Below are 25,609 nucleotides of genomic sequence, written 5' to 3' on the forward strand. Positions count from 1 at the left end.
CCTACAGAAATAGACTGAATTTAAATTATTCTTCATTTTTGGTATAAAACATGATTGTTTTTTCTAAAATTAATCAAATTCATGATAACAAATTTGAAAATGATGGCTAAAATTAAAAAAAAAAAAGTACATAGATTTATGTCTCTTAATTTAAAATTAAAATTACAAATAAAATATATAAATACAGATTATAAAAATTAATTTAAGTTGATTTAGTGATTAATTCACTTATTTTCTTAACTAAATATCTATTTAAATTGTATAAGGCATGTAGTAACGACAAATTCTTATTGAAAATAACTGAAACCTACTATTCTTCATGTGCATTCAAGATCATATGAATCACAATGCCTCAATCTAACAGTAACATATGCATTACATACACATGAGGGCACATGCAATATAATTGATAAAGGCCAATAATGCATGTTCTTAATTTGATCTGATCTATATCTTAAACCTATTCGTAGATGGAGGACTGTTTGGTTGGTTATAAATGGAAAGTTAGTTATGAAACTTAGCTTCAATGCAGTGTTCATTTTAAAACTTGACTAGAGTTTCAATTTGTATGTGTTCAATTTATTGGAATAATTCAATTTGGGAATTAGGGTTAGAAATTAGGGATTTTATAAAATAACCTGAATAGATATGAATAAATATTTTGATAAAATTGGAGGGTAGAGTAATTTTAAAATCAAATATACTCTATTAAAAATATTTAAGAATATTATTTATCATCACATTGTTAAATTCAATCAATTATTTCTAATTTAAAATATAAAATAAACATATTAATCATATTTTTATAAAATATAGTTTAAACTCAATATTAGTTAATCAAATTAAATAATATAACTTTTCATTATTTTTCTATCACCGAAACTTTAATTTCAATTTATAAAATAACTAATAATAATAATTGTACAAAAATAATAATTGACTTAAGGTATTTATAAATATCAATCGAATCACTTCTAATAAAATAATTTCTAGAAGTTTAAATTAATAACGTAATTCATTTAAAATAGAATTTATTTAAATTAAATTATACAATTTCTTCTTATTTTTCATTTATCAAAATTATAATTTCAATTATACTAAATATCTAATAAAGATTATATAAGGATTCTAATTAATTTAAACTTCAATTATGATGAAACTCCATTTAATTACGTTTAGTAAAATAATTTACTTAAAATAAAATTATCAACAAATAAAATAAATCACAAATAACTAATTATTTGATTTTCAAAAACTAGAGTTGTTACATTCTACCCACCTTAAAAAAATATGTCATTATATATATTTGTTTTTGATATATATTTGTTTTTGATATATACATAAGTTCCAATTTCCGCGCCTTTTTTAATCAGCGGTATTAACCGTTTGTAGGTTGAAATTTAAAGTTCGCTAATCTGTATTACATTCATGAGATCTATCTCAAGAAAGGCAAGCTGAAAGGTCATTATTCTTCCTCTCTTTCTTCTTCTTTTGTCTGATAGCAATCTTCTGTGCACTTTCTTCTTGTTTTGTATGTTATAATTTCAGTTATCTTCTTTCAGTTATATTTGGTTTTCTTGATTTACGGTCTAACTTGCAACCTTCCTCGTTTTGCAGAAGGACTATATATAAACTTTGCACGCTCTCAAAGGTAGATTCAAGATCTTTGTCATGTTTCTGTTAATATTAAAACAAAACGGAAAAAATACCTTTTTTTATATAAAAGATTCTGACCCAATTGCCAAAATCTTAAATTGAATTGAAAATGTTACAAAGTTTTATCATTTCAATTTGAAAACAGAAGTTTCCCATTAGCCATTAGAATTTGGGAACATAAGTAATTGAAAAAGAAAACGAAACATTTGTTTTACAAATACAAATGCATTAGATTATCTCTTTTTCTTTCTCCTTAATGAACTTTATGTAAACAAATAAATAAGGTATAATTTCATTTACAAAGTATTTTATACACATTTTATTTTTTAAAAAGTAAAAAAGATGTAACAATCCAGAAAATGCCAAAAATATATTCTTTTGTTAATGAGAATTCATGCATTTGATGTAAGGGTGTTTATGAGTTGGTTAAGTTGAGTTTAAGTATATTTTGGATTTGACATTAAAAGGTTACTGTTTATTTTAATCCAATCTAAAAATAATTCTAAATAAATTGAGTTAAACTGAGAATTGATCAAGATAAATATATATAAATTTATATATCATATTTAACAAATATTTTAAAAATTAAATTTAACAATATTATATTATATTTATTTAAAATAAATTAATTTTAAATAAAAATAATATTATATAATATAAAAATATTAATTGAAGTATAAAAATATAATATGACATCATTAATTTTATTCTAAAACGTATATTTTTATTATAAAAAATAACTTCCAATAGGTTGCAGGTTTTTTTTAAATAGATTGATTTTTGTTTAATTAAATGTGTAAAAATATAATGTTTATCTATCTAATTAAGATTTTTTGGGAATGAGTTGTATTATCAAAGGAGTGACCTTTTTATAATGCAAATTCATGTAAATATAATGAAAAAAAAATGTAATTTTGAATGAGTGGTAGGTAGATAGCAGGCATATTATTTAAATGATCATAACAATTAGCTTTTTCATTTTTTTTTAAGATCTTAGAAGAAAAAAATATTAAAAAATAAAAATACAAATTAAATTATTATTATTATTATTATTATTATTATTATTATTATTATTATTGTGAGAAACAGTTCCTATTTCATGTACGTGAGAGTATTACTAATGTTTTTGTGTATAAAAATTTATGTGTGATTTAATTATATATTTATTACACCTAAAGTTGCACAATTACCTAAAAAAGAAAGAATTAAAAACACGAATAAATTTAAAAATAATACTATACATCCAAATCTTTTTGTTAAACAAGATCAATCAAATTAGTCTAACCTAACAAAAATCAGTTATAGCTTATAATTCCAAGTCTTATTATTTAACTTGATTGGACATAATTCATGAAAAGATTTGGATATATGGCATTACTCTAAATTTAAATTTAAAGTCTTTTAAAAGCAAAAATACAGAAATAAAATAAAAAGAAAATATCCATCAAATTTAGGTGAAACTTGTCGAAAATTCATATCATTCTGCTAGAACTATATTGACGCAGAGGCAATTTTCAAAATCTGATATATAATATACCCTTCTCGTTAAGAGTTTTATTTGAAGACATGAACAATAACAATAAAATCAATAAAAGAAGGAAACAGAAGCAGGATTAGCAAAGGAAACACATGAAATTCAGCTGATACTTGCCCTTAGTCACTACTTACTTCCGAGAAAGAGCCTTCCTCCATTGAAGCATCAAAGGTCAGATCACCATTACTTATACAACCTGAGAATATGGTGAAAACTCAAGGGCAGTTAACTTCATGTTGAGAACTATCGACTGATTTGACTAAATTTTTATCTAACAGCGTAAAGTTGATTCTACTTGAAAATATATCGGACAAACAAGTAGTGGATAATAAAGTATAGTGAGCAGCATTGGTGGTTGTAATATCAGCTTGTTCCAACAATGAGAGAGCATTCTCAAGCAATATCTCAACTTCGCCCATTGTAGGTCGCTCATCTGGTTCGTGCTGCAAGCATCTCTGCATGACACTAGTGAATACCTGGCAACATTCTGGTGCAATCTTTCCTTTCAGAATTGGATCTATTGTCTCCTCAAGAGTTTGCCCTTGAATTGAAGTGAACCTTGGATGGAGTAATGGTATGATCAGTTGCAGCATCATTATGTTTGAGACAACCCTTGTATACCTTTTCATCAAAGGGTGACAACCCAATTACTAGTTTATCGTCAAAGGAAAATCGATGACATAGCTCTTGTATTACTGTCGGATAATTTTTCTCCTTCTTTGAATCACCAAAGCATAAACATATGAGGACCATTATTCCAATCTGAGACACTAAACAGATAGATGAGATTAATGATTATTTCTATTCTGATGTATTGGAACTCTTACACTGTCACAGATATAATATATCTCTGCAATTTTCGCTTTGTGAAATCAGTGATAGAAATAGTGGGGGAAATATACAGATACTTATCAAATCCTCGTGGTTAAAGAATTAAAGTCAAAATGACCATACCATTTGGTAACATAAACAGGCTGTCAATGCAGAAGTCAAGAGAAAATTAGTGGGACAAAATAGTATTTTTGGAGTAGCTGTTGCTATTGGAAACAAAATTAGATGCTTGCAATCTGAAACTATATTATATTCATGTCAAATTTTACTTGATTAGATTACAATGAAATTAGCATTGGTTCTGCATCCGGGATAACAATACCTTTAACAATGAGTCCACCATTTTTGTAATGATAAATTGATAATTGTGTTGTATGTATTTGAGAAGGGAATGGATTAATTCTTATTCTCTCGATTTTTTTCTTTAATTTTTTTGTAAAATATGATCTCTAATAGTAATCATATATTTTTAAGTAGGACAAAAAAATATAAAAAAATATTAAATAATAAAAAAATATCATTGACAAAATAATTTTAAAAATTGAGAAAATTTATTTTTATTTAAAATTATTATTAAAAATTTTCTAATGACTTAACAAAAGAGATGGAACCAAATAAATAATTTTGATAGTTATAAAAATACTTTTTTTAATCTTAATTTCTCTCCACATTTATTCTTATTTAGGTTAAAAACACTTTTTTTAATCCTAAATTTTCCACTAGTAGCTCGTCTTTCAAGTATATTTTTTTCTCCCATCATATTTAATTTTAGAGTTTTATTTTCTATTTTTTATGGTTAATTATGAGCTTTTTTTAATGGACAAAGTAAAGAATTAAATGTTTAACTATCCTTAAATTAAAATAATAAAATTTAAATACAATAAAAATTACAAATTTAATAATAATAAATTTTTTATTTTATTATTTTACCAATTTTTTTACTATATATTCTCTCAAGATTTTTTCGCTTAGCATCATACCAAAATTACTTTTCAAGGCGCAATTTTATTTAGTACCATATTTTTCAAGTACATTTTTTTTTTCTGTTTAGATTAATTTTAGAGAATTATTTTCTTATTGTTTATAGTTAATTATGAGTTTTATTTTAATTCTAAAACTTTTTCTTTTCCTATTCCCGTCACAATTGTAATTTTTTTTTTAGTTATATGTAATTGCAATAAGAATGTCTTGTCTTTGTATAATTATGAATATAGTTTAGAAGTTTTTAAGAATAAAAAACCATACAAGTTTTATTTTTTAATATGTCTTTTATGTTACTTAATTAAAAAATTATTTTTTATCCAAATAAAATTAAAAATACTTTTAATATTTAAAAAAATTAAATATGATCTGAATGTTAAATAACTTTTTAAAAAATGAAAAAATACTTCTTGCGTTTCATGGGTCCTCTGTTTTCAACGCAATTTCAATTGCGAAAAGCACAGCATTTCATTTCAAACCAAAACAGCAATCGACCATGAAGAAGAAGAAGGAGAAGAAGCAACAGCAGAATGAGAATCATGAGAGCAAGAGCATTGACGACATTCTCCCTCTTGAGCTGATTCACAGAATCCTACTTAGGGTTCCTGTCAAATATCTCGGTCGCCTCAAGTGCGTTTCGAAGCTTTGGAACACTCTCATTTCGGATCCCGATTTTGCGAAATCGCATCTTCACCTCTCTGCCGCAACCACCCATGTATGCCTCTTCATAACTGACTGCTCCAATGCCTTTTCCGTTGACATTGACCCAGTATTTCACCGCCACACTGCACTAAAAGAGGTATCTCTCCCTTTCAAGGAGAACACACCTTTGGATTTTACAGTTATGTGCTCCTGCAGAGGGCTTGTTCTCTTACACAGTGCCCCGCATTTTTTTATCGTATGGAACCCACTAACTGGATCCAGCAAAAGAGTTTCCTACTCTCACATTGTTTCTCGTGGTCATCGCAAGTACTCTGACTTTATTTTTCGTTTTCGTCGCAAGGACTTTATGTCTGTGTGTTTGTATGGATTTGGTTATGATGCTTCACAGGATGACTACTTAGTTGTTGTAGCTTCTCAGGATAAGAATGACCAAGAGCACTTTGATTGCTTGTCTTTGAGAACCAATTCATGGACTAATCTTGATTTTGCACTCTCCAAACCCTTGGGTATTAGCAACTGGCAATCTGGTGGGTTCTTCTTGAATGGCGCTATTCATTGGTCGTCTCCCACTCTTAGTGTTAGAGATTATAGTATTCTTATATTTGATTTGAAGGAAAGAAGTTTCTCAACCATATCTATGCCTGAACAAGTGATGGGTTATCTCGAGCCCACTCTTCTCGTCCTACTAGGAGGGTGCCTGGCTTTGTATTCTTCTGATCGCGGTAAAACTAACATATGGGTGATGAGAGAATACAAAGTGCATTCATCTTGGACTTTTTATCAGATTCCTCGTGGACATTCTGCGCCTCTATGCTTATCCAATGGTAGTGACATTGTTGCACAAAATTCTCTTCTGTTACCTAAAGATTCCTACTTAAGGTTGGCCAAATATAATGTCAGAGGAGAGCTCCTCCAACGCAGAATGTTTTATGATCATCATCTGGTACATGTTAAAGCTCGTCCGAGGTCTATATCGTCCAGAACAAGCTACATTGTATACACAGAGAGTCTCGTGCAAGTCCCCAGTGAGATTAAGGATAAGGATGAGGATAAGAAGAAGAAAAATGGTATGTAACTATTCTCCTAAGGATTGCACTATGTTATTCCTCATAGTCTTCATTGCTTTGTGATTAATTAAAAATACCTAGCAAGATGCATTATGCATCAAGTTGCAATCAGATGCGGGGTTTGGCTGTTTGCATTTATCAATGCTTATGGAATAACTGATCACTGTCTTGCTTCCTGAAGCCTATTCTTGTGGTGAGGGGTTTTAAGTTATTTCTTTTTAAGTTATATCTTTTTTATAGGCCATCAGAATCAGAAGAACGATGTCAAACAAGAAAAGAGAACTAGGAGCGAATGTGGTACGAGTATAGCTGAATGCAAGGAAGGAAGTGAGAGGCATGCAACCTTAGCAAAAGAGGTTGCAACTAACTCGGGACAGATGGCAGACGATCCTCAAATTCAGGGCCTCAGAAGAAGCGTGAGATTGAGAAAGAGGTGAAATAGCAAGCTGCTGAGGGAATTCAGGCAGTAAGTGTATTGTGGTATTCTTCCTTCTGCTCTCTCAACTCTCTTTCTTTTCTGTCACTCTCATTCAGCTGCTACGTAGAATATTCCCTTCTATTCTGTTATCTTCTCTGCCACCTTGCTGATTCCCATATTCCATCCTTCTCAGGTTATGGATTCTTCCCAGTGCTGCAACCTGATTCTATGGATTCTGATCTCCCTATTTCTTTTAATTCCATCGCATTTACTGTTACATTGAAGAACTCTATTTTGTTTCTGTTCTTAGAGCTCAAGTCACTGATGAGCTTCATTTCCTTATGATTGTTCTTAGTTCTGAACTCTAAGCTTGTGTTACTGGCTTAAATTCCTCTATTCAATATACATACCACTTCACTGTTTTTTTTAGATCATCTATCACCCTATCAGAATGACTCAACAGAGACACTTAATTATGTTGTAAATAAAGTGTTGGCAAGTTCTTCTGGAAGAAGCTACTAGAGAATTTTGTTTTATTTTGCTTTTGCATTAAAGTATGATTTCCCTTTCAACTTTGATGTAAAAAACTGGAACATTTGAAAGAGCAGATAGAGTTTCCTCTAGTTATCCCTAAAATTTAGTATCGTTGCTAAACAGAGTATTTAAGTGTTTGATTATCGATGAGGAATAATCTACAAGATGCCATGTTATGCAAACTTACTAAATCAATAAATAACAAATTATGATTTAAGCATCTGGTATTTTACAATAGAGGAGTGCTAGGGGGACAGCAGATTTTGTGAATTGTAGCCATCAATTAGCCATCAATAGTGTATTTAATGGTGTGAGATTTCATCTAATAGTGAAAAATCACTCATTTTCCTTTTGCTGGCTAAATGCTGGCCAAATTTTAATAAATCTGCTGGTCCCCTAAACTTTTCCTAAACAATATACCTCAGTTTGTTGAGGAATCAAGAGGCTTTCTTTTCCTTTGTTGACTGAAGATTCTTCCAGAGCAATCTACATATCAGATATGCTTTTTTGAGTTAAGTAAAACAGAGTCAAAAATCACCTAACTCAGCATTTTGAAAAACTTTTAACACCACCAGCACGTATAATCAAAATGTACACTATCAAGTTTGAAAATTAATTATTCAGTTTTTCTTACACTAAATTAACTAAATTTAAGTTTTTGCCCCTACAGAAATAGATTGAATTTAAATTATTCTTCATTTTTGGTATAAAACATAGATTGTTTTTTCAACAATTTATAACATATATATATATATATAGGTTTAAAAATTAATCAAATTCATGATAACAAATTTGCAAATGATGGCTAAAATTCAAAAGAAGTAAATAGATTTATGTCTCTTAGTTTAGAATTAAAATTACAAATAAAATATATAAATACAGACTATAAAAACTAATTTAAGTTGATTGAGTGATTAATTTACTTGTCTTCTTAACTAAATATCTTTTTAAATCGTACAAGGAAGGTAGTAACGACAAATTCTTATTGAAAATAACTGAAATCTGCAATTCTTCATGTGCATTGAAGATCATATGAATCACAATGCCTCAATCTAACAATCACATATGCATTACATACACATGGCGGCACATGCAATATAATTGATAAAGGCTAATAATGCATGTTCTTGATTTGATCTGATCTATATGTTCAACCTATCCGTAAATGGAGGACTGTTTGGTTGGTTATAAATGGAAAGTTAGTTATGAAACTTAGTTTCAATGTAGTGTTACATGAACTTTACTACTACACTAGTTTCTATTTCATATGCATCCATGTACCACTATAGACCTATGGAAGGTTATCAGGTGTACCGGGAACATCGGTGTTCCAGTTATTTTAATCGTTGATCTTAATTATAAAAAATATATATAATATATATTAATTGAAATCAACAGTTAAAACAACTGGAACACCGATGTTTTCCGGTACACCTGATAATTTTCCATAAGAATATGCTATAAATATGCCAAAATTCTAATTGTGTAAAATAGCATGATTTTGTCTTTTAGTTGAAACTATATATATATAGGAGACATATGGTGATGAATGATAGATATCATTGCTTTTTCCAAATTCCATTCATGTCAGGCAAATACATTTGTAATTGAGAATAGAAAACCAGAGGGTGGTATACTAATTAAGAATTAAATGATTATATTGGAAGATACACATAAAACAGAAGCTACCAAATTAGTTTTCACTTTAATCAATAAAATAAAAGTAAAATGGTTCAGCTTTAATCATATCAGAATCATGTAATGTTAGGCTTAGGCTTTTCCTTGATGCATTGTAGGTGCAAGAAAAGAATATATACTTTTCCCATATATTACTACTAAAACTACCCAATAGAAGCCTCATTTCTTCTATTTCTAGTTTAAATATTCAATCTTATGCATGCCTTGTAAGAAAATATTATAGCAGCAACAAAATGGAGCTTGAATTAGGACTCAAAATCACTAAAACAAGAGATGACATTACTTCCATCTCTCAGTATCAGTTAGCCAAGGATCGAACCGGACCGGTTTTTGAGTCTAGAGAAACAAACACCATGTTCATCCTCATTGCTCATCTTAAAGGTTAGTCCAAAAGATTTCATAATCTTTCTTTTTGTTTATTTAGTTTCTTGCCATTTTCATTCTGTAGTATGTAATGTACTATTTGAATTGAGAAGCATCAATTAAAACACAGGTTATAAGAGGAATAATATTGACATAAAGATTAGTGAAGATGGTAGTAAGATATCAATTAGTGGAGAGAAGCCAATTCAGGAAATGATGATGATGGGGTGGGTAATGCTCAAGAAAGATGTTGAGATTTCACAGTTCAATAAGACCTTCAAAATTCCTGAAGGGGTGGTTTTGGATCGGATCAAAGCGAAGTTTGATGAAGAGGAATCGATATTGAAGATTGTAATGCCAAAATCCTTGAAAGGGATTTGTGGGGCTAGGATTGAAGAGATCAAGGAAGATGAATCTGATGGAGGGAGATCAGAATTAGAGAAAAGTGAAGCTGATCACATTTTCAACAGCACTGGGGAGACAAGTGAAAGGGGATTCAGAGAGCCTGAAGTTCGAGAAATGGAGGACAGTGAAAGTGTTATGGAGAAGGAACAAGTGTTATCTGAAAAGATAGAACATGAAGCAATGAAGGAATCAGACTCAGAGCAAAATGTAGGTGCAAGTATCCCACAGAACATTGTGAATGCAAGCCATGATGAAGAAAGTGTGAGAGAAAAGAGCAAAAAATCAGAATGTGAAGCAATTAAGACATTGGAACCTGAGCAAAATGTAGGAAATCATATTCCACAGAGCATAGGAGATGATGATAGAGATGATGTTGAAAAGATGCTTGATAAGGCCAATGGATTTTCTCAGGACAAGCATGGAAAGTGGTTAGAGAAGGAATTTGAAGAACTTAAGTCTGAAACTGAAGGTATACATAAAGAAAGTGTTGAGGAAGTTAATAGTAGGGAAAGATTTGAAGAAACAAGAACATCAGAACTGAACAAAACTGAAAATTTTGAAGGGACCATCAAGAAGGACATGAAAAGGCCTAAGAATGAAACTGTGGAAGGTGACGATGAATGTGAAGCAGAAAATTCTAGTAAAGAAGTCTTTGAAGCAATCACTACTGTAAGGGAAGAGTTCCCCAAGCAGTTACCAATAGCATTGCAAGGAGGCGTTGAAGTATCGAAGAGGGAAGAACCAAAAGTGGTGGCCAAAGAAGCACTGGCTGAAGAACAGAGAGCGGAGAAAGCTAACAGGAGTATTGAGGAAAACACCTTAAATGAGACCTCACGAAAGGAAGATGAGGAGTCTGACAATAAAAGAAAGGTCAAGAAGGTGGCAGAGGCAATGGCCTTAGGAGAGAATGAAAAACCTGGATATGGTGTAGTGAAATTGAAAGAAGAGGGATCTATAAGGATGAATTTTGAAGCAAATAAGGTTGTTGAGGAAGACATAAGTAAGGACAGAAATGAACAAGTTAGAGTGCCAAAAATGAATTCAAGGGATCAACCAAGTGTGAAAGAGAATACTGATAAAGGAGGACTACATGGAAGCAAAAGACAAGAGCTTTTGGAGGGAGGGAAAACTAAACATTTCGAAGAAGAGGGTGCGAAAATTGAACAATCTGTTAAGAAAGTGAATGGAGAGAAAAACGGAAAGATTGAAGCTGAAGCAAATGAAGGTTTAAGGAGAGACTTGACAAGGGATACATTTCAGCAAGAAATAGATGATCCTGATATTCAAACTAAGGAAAGTGAACAAAGTCTACAAGAATCGACGGGTAAAGGAGGCTTTGAAGCAAGCATGGCTGAAATAAAAGATGCAGCAGAAGTAAAAGAAGAGCTGGTCAAGCAGAAGAGCGAGGCAAAGGTGGGGGAGGCAGAAGATGCCGAAGATGGTGCGAAACTTGAGCAGCCTATGAAGCAGGCGAAAGGAGAGAAACATGAAAAGATACAAGATGAAACAACTATGAAAGGAACAAAAGAGCCTGAGATTCAAAATAAGGAAAAAGATCAACAATGTGTGCTGGAAATGAATAAGGGAATGCTTGAACTAAGCATGGCAACAATTGAAGAAGCAAAGGAAGCAAGAGAAGAGTTCATCAAACAGCAGAGTGGGGAAAAGATGGAGGAACCTAAAGATGTCAACAATAAGGGTGCAACAATACAACAAATTGTGGAGAAAGAAACAGGGGAGAAACATGAAAAGACACAAGTTGAAGCCAGTGGGGATCTGAGGGAAAATATAACAAAGGAATCCAAGATTCAATCTGAGGAAAAAGATCAACAAAGTCTACATGATGCTATGAGCGAGGAAAGATTTGAACTGAGCACAGTAGCAAGAGAATTTCCTCTGCAGAAGAATGGAAGGGAAGGACCAAATGTTGAGTCCACAGAGACAACTCAAGAGTCAGATAGTGAAAGAATAACCAAGACTTTTCAAGAAGTAGTCAAGGAAAAAAATCCAAAAGCATTTCTTGTAGGAACTGATGAAAGAGATGCGAAAGTATTAAGTATGGGAGTTAAAAAGACTGAACAAGGGAGTGAAAAGAAACATGACACTGAACTGTTATCTCAAGAAAATCAAAGGAAGGAAGCTTGTGAATCAAGAAATCAAAGTGTGAACCAAGATATCGAAAAGTCAAAGAAAGCAAAAGAAGCAGAAAGTGCAGATCAATGCACTTATAACACAGAAAGAACTGAAGCAGCTGCAGCCATAGAAGATCAAATGGCTAAACCAAGGTTTCCAACAACTCAACAATTTGAGGTTGAAGAATGTACATTACAAGAAGACTGCAAAAAGAAACATGAACAATCTCCAAAATCACAAAAGGAATATCATACAAATGATTTGCGAAATTCAATCGGAACGAAGGAGCAAGAATCCGAGCGTATGGAAGTTTTGAAGCCAGAAGCTCCTCTAGAAGAACTCCTAAAGAAAAGTGAACAGGAGACTAGAAAAGACGAATTTCAAAAGGGAGAAAAAATTGAGGAGAAAATGCAAGACATTGAGCAATCCAAAAGTAAAGTTGATGACAAAGATCAACAAGATGTTAGCAAAGAAATTGGGGCAGCAGAGATCATAGGTAGAACAGAAGCGAAAGAACAATATGCATCAAATGCAGGCTCACCAGCTGGAAGCAAGGAAACTGAAAAAGATTTGGAAGCAACACATGAAACAGAGAAATACTTCGCTCAAAACGTTGAAGATAACAAGCTTCGGAACAGGGAGGAAATTAAAAAGACCATTTCTGAAGAAAATGATGAAGTTAAATATGCTGCAGAGCTAAGAAGAAGAACACAAGTGAAAGAGCATCAGAGAAAATCAGAAACTGCTGAGAATGAAGAAGAACCTCCCAAATTGAAAGAGCAAATTATTGAATGGAAATCACCAAAAACAAAAGAGTGTGTGCCAGAATCAACAGGCATAAAACAACATGGCTATGGCACAGAAGACACAACATTAAGTCAGCAATCCACACATGAAGAAAACAGAACACCAGAAAATGCTGTTGATGAATTACCAGAGACAAACACTGACACAGACTACCGAAAGTTAGTTGAGTCGGGGGATCCCTCGGAAGATGAACGAGTTGAATCTTTTCCGGCACATATCCCAGAAAATCAAGGCTTTGGAGACAATCAGGAGGGAACCAAATGTCCCAAGATTTCGACCGGCGACCCTGATAAGAAAGGATATCAAATAACAAAGGATATTGATGAAGAATTGCTGAGGAAACAAGACTTATCAGGAAAAATTGTTCATGAAGAAAGGGGAGTGCAACATTTTGCAAAGAGAGGAGAACCTGAAGAGGACCCCAAACAACTTCACAAAAGAGATAAGGTAAAACCAATTCAAACTGCTATAGATAAGAAGCCAATAATAATAGACATAACCCCAGAGATTGAGAAGGTCAACGGATTCAAACAAGTTGCAGAAACAATGCAGAAACCTCAAGTAAAAATTGAAATGATTTCAAAGAAAGGAATGGATAAACCACAAAGAGATGAAACACCACCTCTGGCAAAGGAAATCAAAAGAAAACAGCCTCCTGAATTATTATGGTCAAGCATGGGCCCTGAGAACTCTCAGGTTAAAGAAGACACAACAGATGAAGGTCATGAAGAGTGTGACATAATAGAGGTAGAGAAGCAAAGAGAAAGTGAAGAGAAAGATGTTAGTGGAGGAAACAATGACAAAACAAAAAGGACAAAGAAACTATTTGTTCCTTTGTTCATAGCAGGATCAGCCCTTCTTGTGTCTCTGGTATTTATGTTTGTGCATCGCAGAAGAACTAAAAGAAGGTAACAAAAATTAAATTTATTTTTCCTTTTATGATATGATAAAATATCTTATGTTACTTTAACTAATACTCAGATCAAATTGAAGTTCACATTGCACACCAATTTTGAACTCAAGCAAATTGTACAAATAAGAGCATGAGGAAGATTGTTTATCTGCACACAAATGCTTGGAAATGCTACAACTTGTTCTTTTGGTGTTATGTATTTATCAAGCCTTGTAATATTTGTAGAAAAATAGATTATACAACAGCAGCTTCACAAACCAAAAACAGCAGGGGAGGAAAAACAAGCAACGCAGACCATGAAGGTCAACTTTAAAATGTCTTAAACTCTATACAGTTTAGATGGTTTATAGATACAATAAACCTCCCCCTTACCACAATGTCATTGTGATCATCAATTCAAATATATAGCCTATACAATCTTCTCTATCCACCTCTTACTTCTTCACAATTTTTCAGTAAAATCAGGTTATTTTATGACTTTATGTTAAACATCAACAAACTAACCCAAATGATGATTTCATTCAGCATAGCTTGGCCTAATAAGAGAGTCAAGTCCCTACTCGGCCGCGCACAATTACATGGAACACCTCCCTTACTTGGCGTTCCAACGGGTCTAATCCATCCTTGAGGGCCTCAAGAACATGTGAAAGATCTTGCACTCTTTGTCTAACCTCCTCTCCTTTCTCCTCAGCTAATGGAAACTGCAAAGTGTCAACCAACTCATTTATCACCCTAGCACATTTCTCAATCTGTTGAATCTCCCTCAGCAAGCCACAAGCATTCTTCCTCTCCTTCTTCTTGGAATCCTCCATGATCCTCTCATGGAGCGACAGCAACGGCGCAGACCAAGGAAACTGTCTCGGAATCAAAATGTGGAGCTGCAATCTGCGATCCTGGCATGGAATTGCAGCCACAAGAGCCCACATTACAAACAACAGGACCGAGCTCATCGTATAAACCGGCATAGCAAGGCCATTAGTGGCCACAAGATCATTACTCTTAGGGGGGCACAAGCTGTTCCCAATTGCTTGGAGCTGCTTAGCAGCAGACCAATTCCTCGAAACGCTCCATGAGAGCGATCGAAAATGGCCCACTGATCGGTGCTGGTAGTTACTATTTTGATTGTGAATTTGATACAAATCCTTAATGGTAGTGTTTCTACCAAAGGATCTATTCCTAAGAGCCATGTAAGCACTAGATTCCTTATCATCAAACATACAATTAGCCAAATCAGCGAGAGCCTTCTTGGCACGGCGGCATTGGCCCTCACCAATGATCCTCTTTTGATCCAATGCACATAGAACAATCTCTAACAGCCTCTGACACTGCTTAATCTGTTCAATTCCGTCACGGACGGCGTTGCAGAGATCAAGGGCCTTCACGCAGCGTTCAAAGAAATCAGAAACAATTCGGTCCATTGGGGGCTTCATGACCTGAGCCCTGTGATTGAAGAAAATCATCCTCAATTCGTCTTGGCATAAGATGAAGATATCAAGGAGCTTCCTCATCCATGCGAGTGAAAGCAAATCATCATTTCCAACCGCGGCCAGCTCAAGGAACCGCAACGTGACTTGTCTCTGAAAGGTTTCTAACTCAAGCTCCAAGCTTGAACCATCCATGGAGTGAACTTGGTTTCCACGGATAGACATAACAGAGGAACCTTGATCATCCATGATTGCAGACATTCTCTCTTTAAAATAAAATAAAAACCTCTCTATATATACAAAACTCTGACCCAATTGCCAAAATCTTAATTTGAATTGAAAATGTTGAAAAGGTTCATCATTTCAATTTGAAAACAGAGGTTTCCCATTAGCCATTACAATTTGGGAACACCAATAATTGAAAAAGAAAAAGAAACAAAAATTTGGTTGAAACCACGAAGGAATTGGGCAATGGAATAAGAATGCAACGAAAAGTTGGAAATTTTGCCACAAATAGATAAAATCAGAGGAGAGAGAGAGAGAGAAATTCAAAATGCTTGTGGAACCCTAGTGAGAGGGAGAGGGACTTATATACTTGTATTGAGGATCATTGGACCGCGTTTTATGGTTGTTGGAAAAAATAGAAAAATAAAAAAGTGTAAGGTCAAGAAGAATACTATTACTAACGATTAAAAATTATAAAATTTATATTATAATGATTGGTTAACAGGATTTTAGCTTTTGATCCTCAGTGATTAGTGAAAATTAAGGTTTCGAAAGATACACACGGATATCACTCACACGGTTCGGACACGGTGGCAAGAACATAGATTCTATATAGATTCTTTCAGATGTTTTACGGCAAAAATATTAAAAAATTAGACTCGGAGATGGAGTATTTATTTAACACTTTTTAATTTTGGTATTAGATTTATAGTAGTATTTTTTAATAATATGTAAAATTTGGTGTATTTATAGATATCACAAATCAAAGAACAAATCTAATATTTGATTTGTGAACTTTAATTTTTTAAAATTTTTAAAATACAAAATTAATTCTCCGATTTGTGAATTCTCAAAAATTAAATTCAATTTCTCTCAAATCGGACCATCAATTTTTTTCTTTTTTCAATTCGATACTTTCGATTTGTGTTTTGAAATTTTAAAAACAAAATCGACTCCATATTAATTAAAAACACACAAGTTCTTCATAACTATGAATAACACATCCAAAAAAATTTTAACCAAAAAAATAAACCTTTATTTAGAGAGCAGCAATTAAGGTAAAAAAAAAGTTGATATTATGTCATTATATATTGCTATATATTATTAATATTTAAGGTAGATATCAAAATAGTTTTTAATGTTTTTGTGTCTTATTTATATCTCAAATATTTTAAAAATGATTTGATATTATTCTTATTTTAATGTCATAAAAAGTACTAATTAAAAGTTCATATCTTTTCAATTTCTAACTGTTTATGTGAGTTAGTAGAGAAACAATGATTTTATGATTAGCTTAAATTTTAAAAACAATTCAATAATAAATATATAATTCAGATCTATCTATATAGTAAAAATATGCAATACACTTATGATTTAATAAAAAAAAAGTTAAGTAACGACGTCTATTGTGATTAACTTTTTTGTATGTTGAAAAAATCTTAGTGTAATATTTAATCATTAGATTTTATGGTGTTTTTTAGAATGGTGAAAACAATACAATACGCTCTCTTTGAATTGACAATACACCTGTATATTTTAAATTAAAATATACAATACAAGAAGAACGTATTACCAATCAAAGAGAAATGTATTGTACTGTTCACACAATTCTAAAAAATATCATAAAATTTAATGATTGAATATTACACTACAATTATACCAATATGTAAAAAAATAAACAGTCTATTATTGCATTTGAATTTTTAGGATTAGTTTCTTCTACTAAATTAGAATCTCTCATCTTGAAGGTCAAATAAAGAAAGCATCATGTAGTTTGGAATGTAGCAATGTCTAAAGTCTAAACTCATAACAATGAATAAATATATTGGATTTGAGCCATTGATTTTGGGAGAAAGAAAGAGAGAGAGAGAGAGAGGATAATTGGCCAGTGGCCACCTTATTTGGGGGCAATTATGTCAGAGTGATTAGGATGTTTGTTAAGGAGTTGGGAAACTATGCCACGTGGAGGGCAGACAGGGCTTGATGCTGAGTGGGTCACGTGCTCAAGTGACATTGACACGTGGGGCCGGATACGGTATACCAGAACCGAGTCTACGTACTCGGATGAGTGAAACCAATTAAAACTTAAAAGACTTGGTCTCTTCAATCATCTTATGCTTATGTTACGTGGCCTTTGCTTCTAGAATCAATAATGTCAAATTAAGCTCTAAATGAAAGACTAATATAACAAAAAATCATGTAATTTAATTGGTTATTGTTGAGTCAATTTTATTATTGTTGAAATTGATAGGTGTGATGTGATTCTCAGGTCTTATCACTTGGATAATTAATGTATTGGTGATATAGTGCTGAATAGAATAATAATTTAGTAGTCATTATCATATACTTGTTTTATTGTGAAGCTTTCATTTTTTTTTCTTATTTTATGTTTATAATTAAAAATGTGTTCGAGAACATATTAGGATATGGTAGCATTTGTGTCAACTTAAAGTTGGCAAAACTTCTTTGTCCGATTTTTATATTTTCAATATTTTGTCCTTTGATTTTTATATTATATATTATTACTACTATTATTATCACGAAAAGAAATTTTTTGCATTTGTTGAAAATAACAGATATTACATGTTATTTCAAAATGGTAAAATAAAATAAAAAATATTGTACTCATTTGACTAGCTAATAATAAAGTTATTTATGACCAGCACTGGCTTATGGCTGGCAAGCACACAAAATTTGTACATAACAAGCTCATCCCAATTTTTCTAGACTCCAAAATCTTAATGCTCTCCAAATTTAATTAATATATTTTCACTAAGAAGAAACTTGAGGTTTATTTATTACAACAACAAATTTTCATTGTTTTTTAACGAATTTAAAGGAATATATAGGACGAGTTGGGGTCCTCCAAGTTTCTTTTGATTTGAATATGTATGTACTTGGAAAACCAAGTTTGGTTGAAATATGTATGCATGATAATACATAATATATGACTTTATATAATAATGCCAAATAAATACAGATAAATCACCGCCAAACATCATCCCTAAAATTTAGTATCATTGATATTTGATCATGTTCAATATACTTATCATCAGAACTAATAATTAATACATATTTTCCCCAGTGACAAGCCATTTTCATATATCATTCTTAAGTATAGGATGAATCCTCCTTTAAATCTCTTCTTTGGTGCTAGTTGGCTACTATGTATTAACTATTAACTGTTATGTAATGCATATTGATGATGAAAGAATAGTGTACTCTACTAGTTTGAGACGATTCTGGTATATATTTGTATCATAAAGTAATAATTAAAGAACACTTCATGAGATCAGTAATTGGGTAGTGTGTCTAATCAATCTATATACTAATATGAATGCAAATATCTTATCCCTATTAACGTAAAATATTTGAAGTTCATTAAGCATATATCATGCAAAAGTTGACGAACTTTTTAATAATGTGTGTAAACGTTTAACTTATTGAATTCTAATGACAAGTTATATTTATCATTTGTGCAAAATTTTATTAAAAAATGATCAAATAATTTACTTATATATATTATGTTGATTTAAATGTGTATAAAAAAAATCTATCGAACAATATTTAAATAAGCATAAAATTTATAAATATGATGTATAGCATGAATTTTGAATCTAATTATTAGTTTTTGTAAAAACTTTCATTAGTAAAAACTTAATAGTGTAAGAATTGAGTTTGACTTACATTGATACAAGAGTATCCAAAAAACCTTGAAAGAATTATTATCTAATTAATTATAATAATGTAAATGCTTCTTTATAGGCATTTATTTGCATTTTCTAAAGGTCCTACTTAAGAATTATGAATTATCCCACAAAAGTATAAATATGACAAGAATCATTAATGAGAAAATCAATATTGTGAGATATCACAGCATGACACTCAAATATTAAAGTGAGGTGGGGGAGAGTATCATTCATAGGTAAGGTTAGTTATTTGATCAAATCAAACTTGGAAGATTTCCAAGAGGTAGTTGGTTAGTTGCTTTAGCATTAGAGGGTCTCAATGATGGGGTCCCCTTTCTCTTGATCATGTCCCTCTATGCATCACAACCAATCCCTACATAGTTTCCCAACAAAATAGCATGATTTGAGTTCCAATGGCTAAGGTAGAAAGCTCCTTCACCCTTTGAAATAGTCTAGACCAAGGGTTGAAGCACATTAGATTTAGTGTTGTATCAGCTATTCAATTATTGGGGGGAAAATATTACAAAAATAAAGAAAATCCAAAATCAATTATGAGGTGATAGAATTGATTTTGGAGACTATAGTTCTAGAACTGAAACCAAAAAATGCTATAAGCTTCTTTTATCCAAAAGGAATCAAACAAGGTAATTAAAGAAACAACATTTCAATACTATGATTATGATAAAGGTCAGACATGATGCTGAAAGTTTTTAAGAATGGACAAAAGCATGCAAGGGAGTGAAAAAGAAAGCTTAGATTGTTGGGTAGCAAAAGTACATTTGCTATTTGAATGATTTATATGATTATGTTGAATGGCATATCAGTATCACAATAATGACTTTATATATGTGAATCACAGAATCAACCTTCATATTAATAGTTTCAATAATTGAGATTTTCAAATAATGGAAACTTTATGATCAAAATGACAAAATTGGAACAGTGCACAGAAATAATACAATTAGTGATGTGAACCCTCGTTTTTTTTTTTTTTTTGGGGAGCTGAGAGATAAGTGTGGTTGGTTACATACACTTAACTACTGAAGCTACCAAGAAATCTACAGAGACATCATTTCATCAATTCCACTTGCTACATCAGCTATGAATATGCTACCTGAATCACACCATCCACCCAAAACATCTTCTTTGGAGCTCTGCAATGTAAAACACATTAATTAGATAGAAGCAAAGTGCAAGAATGAAATTCGCAACTTATACAAAAGTAAGAACAAACTAATCATAATGAAAATTTGGTAAGAAACTCAGTTACAGTACCTTACTAAAGCCAAGCCAGTTCGAGTCACCTCTAAATGAAAACAACTTGTCAGTTTCTTTCCAAGTTCCACACAAGACCTGTTTGAAATTGTTTAGCCTTATGAGCATCTACAGGAATATTCTGTGAAACATCTTATTACAAAGAATGCTCAGAATAGTGAGTCACAGAAAATCAGTTTAACACAAGCAGCGACATTATGCTCATGACTCATTATCTCATTGTACATGGTGTTATTCATTGGTTGTAAAATTGTCTGAAAAAGAGTTACCTCATAATCAACCCCTTGAATATAAATGTAATCAGGGTCAATTGTTGAGAAAGCAAGTCCTGTTATCTGCAGTAATAATAACATTATACTTTATTATAATCAATGTTATATAAAGTAACCAAGCAAAGCTACTCAGATTTTCCAAAATGAATAACACAGGAAATCAACTTAAAACACATAGTTAGAACAAAGAGAAGTACATGGTAAATAGGGTTTTTCAATTATACACAAGAACCTGAACATATAGCAATAATGTAATAAATACTTAACAATAATTACAGCGACTACATAATATTTTTCACAACTGTTTCCACAGCAAACTTATACCCTAACAGTAAAATACATAAAGATGTCTAAGATATTACAATTTCTTCATGAAAGATTTATCAAAAGCAGGATCGAAGTAGTTGAGAAAGATGAAGGCAGAGAAATATATTTAAAGTTTAAACTGACCTCAAATTTAGAGCAGTGCACCCATCTAGACAATGCCGACCATCTATATATACAAATGTAATTTACAGGCTAAGATTAATCCAACAAGGTAAGGATTAAACCAAAAGAAAAAAAGTGTGTTCTATAATGGCAATTGCTGAACACATTTTATACTTGTTTTATCTAGAAGCCTAGAAGGCAACTAACCTGCGAGGATCATAAACAGTCACAGTACGATCTGCTCCACCCACAGCAACATTACCAGTGGAAGAACTGCAGACAGAATATAAGATGTCACCAGGGGTACCACAAATTCGTTGTAAACAACCACCATTTTCTTTCATTCTCAAGTCCCATAAAGTCAGCTGCAATTATATTAAATAATGTAGCTCAGAAATAGATACCAATAAAGGGTATAAGGAAAGGAAGAACTCATAATGACAATAAAGCATTAAAGAAACTATGAACTGAAAAAGTTCACCTGGCATCCTTCGGTAACAGCTATTACAGGACTCTGGTTTCCATTAACTACATTCTGCATGAAGTTTAACGAAGTAGGATGCCAAAGCCTGAAATATGGAAAAATAACTAAGGAATTCTAGCAACTAAAAGTGAACATATACAAAATTTAGCAGATTTTCTCAGTTATTCCTTTGCTTCCACAAGTAAATACCAGGTCATTTAATATCACTTATGTCCAAGGAAACGAAAAAGAAAAATTAAGAAAATAAGCCAATTTATGTAATTAAAGTAAGCTAGATACATAAACTTGATTGCCTTGACTAATAAGAAAAAAACAACACACTGCACAGGAACTGAACTGAAATGTGAACCAAAACAAGAGAAGAGAGAAATCAACAATTGAGATTAAAGTGAACAACATACAATTCTTAATTTCTTATAATAAAAAATAAATAGCCAAAGAAATATTGTAAATTGTCAAAGTTAGGTCATATTCAAGTCTAAAGGGTATTGCATGGATGGAAAAATAAGAATGAATCATGGAGAAGCAATTAAGGGCAGATACTTATTCCTATTTCCATAAAATTTAAGATAAAAGTGTTGAAGTACTGTACAGAATCCTTACGGTCGTAATGTACGAACATGTATGTCCTGGTCATAAATATCAATCGTTTTGCAAAAGCTACGTGCAACAGCTGCCTGGAAAATAGCACAAATATAACATATCATAACCAAGAGGGCAAGCATATTAACTCTACACACTAGTTTAATAACATCAGCAGTGATAATCAACAATAGGTTTAAGATCACAAGAAAGTAAAATATTAGTCTTGGTCTCTACACATTTGATTAAGGAAATAGCTCACCATAGACCATTGACTTGGACTAAAGCAAAGTCCTGACCAACTTCCTTCCCCAATACCATTATCAGGAGGCAACACTGAATACGTAAGCCTGTCAACATCTACAGAAAGGCAACTCTTATTCAAGTCAATGATAACTCCAGCTTACTTTTTTTCTTTTCTTTTGAGTAGCATTATTTCTCTCAGAATCCAGCAAGACAGTATATACAATAACCAGGTTTTTGTGTTCCTTAGAATCTTAGCATTGTAAAAGGAATAAATTATGTAAATCTAACTAGTTGCCTCTATACAAAAATGATATACTTGACAAAAAGTTCATAGTTGCCTCTAGACAAAAATCAAGTATGTTTTCTTCTCCAAGCAAACTTAAACATAAAAATTAATTCTGAGTGCAAGGAAAGTCAGAATGAATAAGTACCTCTACCAGATGTATCTAGTTTGGATACAATAAGATGACCATAAGAATCCACACTTCCTAATATTAAGTAGCCATTACCTGAAAAATGCATCAAGTTCAATCATGCATGCTATTGCATTATAAGGTAGCTAAACAGAGTATTAGATTTAAAATAAGAATCATGCTGTATTGCTGTTTAACCACATACTCTCAGTGTCGGCAAGAACAATACTCTGAATTTCGGAACGATGAGGACAGCGATTGATTATCGACGAGGCAATAATCTACAAGATGCCATGTTATGCAAACTTACTAAATCAATAAATAACAAATTATGATTTAAGCATCTGGTATTTTACAATATACCTCAGTTTGTTGAGGAATCAAGAGGCTTTCTTTTCCTTTGTTGACTGAAGATTCTTCCAGAGCAATCTACATATCAGATATGCTTTTTTGAGTTAAGTAAAACAGAGTCAGAAATCACGTAACTCAGCATTTTGAAATGAAAAGTGAAGAGCAGGAACCTGGAGATTATAGATGTGAGGACCAGAGGCTATGTAGAGAAAACAAGAACGGGAAGAGTCAAGGCTGACCTGAGAGGGAAAAACGAAGAAAGTAAGAAAGTTAGAAACTTTAAGAGAAAATGAATTGTTAGAGAGGGGAACGAACATGGAGAGCGAGGCGAGTGGATTGAAGGCTTCCGGGAGATGGATTCTCGATGAGGGTGGTCGGAACCACCGCTTTCTTCAGACACCTAGCTTCCAACATCTCTCCTGCTTCTGCTTTCACCACTTCTTGACCTTTCAAAATATTGAGTTTTTAAAATGATATTTAGTTTCAAAAATTGTTTAAACGGTTACCATTTACCAATTTTAATGCATAAGTAATATTATTGTTATATTATATAATAACTTTTTATTTTAAATATTATTTTTAGTTACTAGTTAGGGTTTGTTGATACTGTGTTAATTAATTCAGTTAATGTGTTACTTTAGAGTTTCTTCCTATCTCTCGTTTATTATACCATGCCTTCTAGTTTGTGAATCAATTGGTATACGCGTTCTACAATAAACGGTGTACGCACAGCGGGATCGCAAAACTATGTTCGTTCTTTCAAACTATAAATCACTAGAAGAGAAATTAAAGAAAAACTCTACTTTATTTGGAATCAGAGAGAATGTCATATCGAGAACAAAAAATTAAATAAATACAACAGCACAACATAATTATAATAAGATTATATTATCAACATGCTCGGATAATATAGTAAAATTACAAAATGGTTATTTATATCCTAACTAGCCCAGCCAACAGCTGCGAAGAGCAATGCAGGAACAACGCCGCTCCAGATACCAATAGTCCAATACCAACAAAGCTGATATTTCCGAGTAGAATTAGATATCTCCTTCAAAGATTTTCCTGTTAAAATGTCAGAACCCTATAATTTCCGATTACTAATTATACATGCCAATTATCATTTCTAAAAAAAATGCATTCATAGCCCTCAGATCTCATAGCTACACAGAAATCATGTGTAGTTTAAACGGGCTTCATTAGCAGCCTTCTTGCACCATTGACTTGATCATTATTATTATTATTATTTGTAAATATAAGAGTACATCCAGTCACACCCACACACACAAACACACCCACACATACACAGAGATGGATTAAGAGAGAGAGAAAGAGAGAGAGAGAGTCAATGGTGCATGTCCAGCTAGAAAACAGAACCACGTAGCTACTCAATAGTCTAATTTCTCCATCATTGGGCAGCACTAACATACACGAACAAAAACAACAGAAAATTTATGTGAGCTAACAATAATAATAATAGTCAGAAAAAGCCCTCAGATCTCATAGCTTAATAGAGAATCATATGCGGCTTTGAACACCCGAATTCCATTCATAACCGTCTCTGCATCAATCAAAGTTCCATTCACATACATACATACGTACATGGATTCATATGACCGGTTCGGTTTTCAGAAACTTGAGAGAAAGAGTGCGAGCGATGAGGAACCAAAAAAAAAAAAAAGAAAATAGTATATTCAAGAGAGAGAGAGAAAGAGAGAGAGAGAGAGAGTGCAGATCAGATTATGAAGGAATACGAGTAGCCGCTCAACAATCTATGTTGTGCATCATTGGGCAATCTATGAACTATAAATTAGGGTTCTAACTACAAGATTTTCATCACTCAAACAAAGCTTCATGTAACTGCTCAGAGAACACTGTATGCGTCAAAATTTAGGTACGGATTTCATTTTTCTTTTGAAAATTTCAACAATCTGAAAACAAAACAAAGTAGCAAAAAATCAACAAACAGAAACATCACAAATAAGAAAACACCTGAACAGATAAAAATTTGGGCGAAAATGTGAAGAGAACCAGAGAATGGAGAATATGATCTAGATTTTAGCAGCGGAAATCGATTAGGGTTTGAGGGATTTACAACTTTGCATGTGCGCTATATATAGTGGGAACAAAGGAAGTTACCAATCGGTCCCTCCCCATTCCCCAGTCTCCACTCTCTCCACTACCACTCCTATGGGCTTTTCTCTTGTGGGCCTATC

At 32.2% G+C, this 25,609-nt stretch overlaps 4 protein-coding genes across 6 annotated transcripts; 2 read left to right on the forward strand and 2 right to left on the reverse strand.

Annotated features, from left to right (window-relative positions):
• The first annotated feature begins 5,361 nt into the window (after positions 1 to 5,361).
• On the forward strand, positions 5,362 to 7,786 carry LOC107644942 (F-box protein CPR1). 3 transcript variants are annotated; one of them, XM_088486390.1, is made up of 3 exons: positions 5,362 to 6,732; positions 6,973 to 7,026; positions 7,601 to 7,786. In XM_088486390.1, coding segments are annotated over exons 1-3 (1,413 nt in total). In that variant the 5' UTR covers positions 5,362 to 5,375; the 3' UTR covers positions 7,603 to 7,786. The 3 variants fall into 3 exon arrangements, with proteins under 3 accessions (XP_088342516.1, XP_016204403.1, XP_016204404.1); XM_016348917.3 differs by having other exon boundaries at positions 5,414 to 6,732; positions 6,973 to 7,212; positions 7,344 to 7,786; XM_016348918.3 differs by lacking the exon at positions 7,601 to 7,786 and adding an exon at positions 7,344 to 7,579 and having other exon boundaries at positions 5,427 to 6,732; positions 6,973 to 7,198.
• A 1,801-nt stretch (positions 7,787 to 9,587) lies between these two features.
• Positions 9,588 to 14,122, forward strand: LOC107641562 (uncharacterized). The gene is made up of 2 exons (XM_088486386.1): positions 9,588 to 9,763; positions 9,876 to 14,122. The coding sequence occupies exons 1-2, from the start codon at positions 9,616 to 9,618 to the stop codon at positions 14,000 to 14,002; spliced, it is 4,275 nt and encodes a 1,424-aa protein (XP_088342512.1). The 5' UTR covers positions 9,588 to 9,615; the 3' UTR covers positions 14,003 to 14,122.
• Positions 14,123 to 14,278: 156 nt separating this feature from the next.
• LOC107644943 (protein BYPASS1-LIKE) lies at positions 14,279 to 15,834 on the reverse strand. Its single transcript, XM_016348919.3, is given in 2 exon segments — positions 14,279 to 14,560; positions 14,562 to 15,834. Coding segments are annotated over 2 exon segments (1,167 nt in total). The 5' UTR covers positions 15,689 to 15,834; the 3' UTR covers positions 14,279 to 14,520.
• Positions 15,835 to 20,180: 4,346 nt separating this feature from the next.
• On the reverse strand, positions 20,181 to 24,075 carry LOC107644944 (uncharacterized). Its single transcript, XM_016348920.3, has 14 exons — positions 24,064 to 24,075; positions 23,709 to 23,839; positions 23,564 to 23,632; positions 23,406 to 23,471; positions 23,248 to 23,323; positions 23,061 to 23,138; positions 22,646 to 22,743; positions 22,405 to 22,478; positions 21,799 to 21,886; positions 21,525 to 21,682; positions 21,339 to 21,381; positions 20,886 to 20,951; positions 20,617 to 20,694; positions 20,181 to 20,495 (listed from the first exon to the last, which is right to left on the reverse strand). The coding sequence occupies exons 2-14, from the start codon at positions 23,805 to 23,807 to the stop codon at positions 20,400 to 20,402; spliced, it is 1,089 nt and encodes a 362-aa protein (XP_016204406.1). The 5' UTR covers positions 23,808 to 23,839; positions 24,064 to 24,075; the 3' UTR covers positions 20,181 to 20,399.
• Between the last annotated feature and the right edge of the window lie 1,534 nt (positions 24,076 to 25,609).

Source organism: Arachis ipaensis, chromosome B5, assembly GCF_059453495.1.
Source record: "Arachis ipaensis isolate K30076 ecotype BB chromosome B5, ASM5945349v1, whole genome shotgun sequence".
Taxonomy (NCBI): domain Eukaryota; kingdom Viridiplantae; phylum Streptophyta; class Magnoliopsida; order Fabales; family Fabaceae; genus Arachis; species Arachis ipaensis.

Coding starts and splice junctions, on each gene's coding strand:
- LOC107644942 (XM_016348917.3), top strand. CDS start 5,499: ATGAAGAAGAAGAAGGAGAAGAAGCAACAGCAGAATGAGAATCATGAG. Junction 6,733..6,972: donor GGATAAGAAGAAGAAAAATG/GTATGTAACTAT, acceptor TCTTTTTTATAG/GCCATCAGAATCAGAAGAAC.
- LOC107641562 (XM_088486386.1), top strand. CDS start 9,616: ATGGAGCTTGAATTAGGACTCAAAATCACTAAAACAAGAGATGACATT. Junction 9,764..9,875: donor CCTCATTGCTCATCTTAAAG/GTTAGTCCAAAA, acceptor ATTAAAACACAG/GTTATAAGAGGAATAATATT.
- LOC107644944 (XM_016348920.3), bottom strand. CDS start 23,807: ATGTTGGAAGCTAGGTGTCTGAAGAAAGCGGTGGTTCCGACCACCCTC. Junction 23,324..23,405: donor TGATTCCTCAACAAACTGAG/GTATATTGTAAA, acceptor GGCATCTTGTAG/ATTATTGCCTCGTCGATAAT. Junction 20,496..20,616: donor ACTGGCTTGGCTTTAGTAAG/GTACTGTAACTG, acceptor TTTACATTGCAG/AGCTCCAAAGAAGATGTTTT.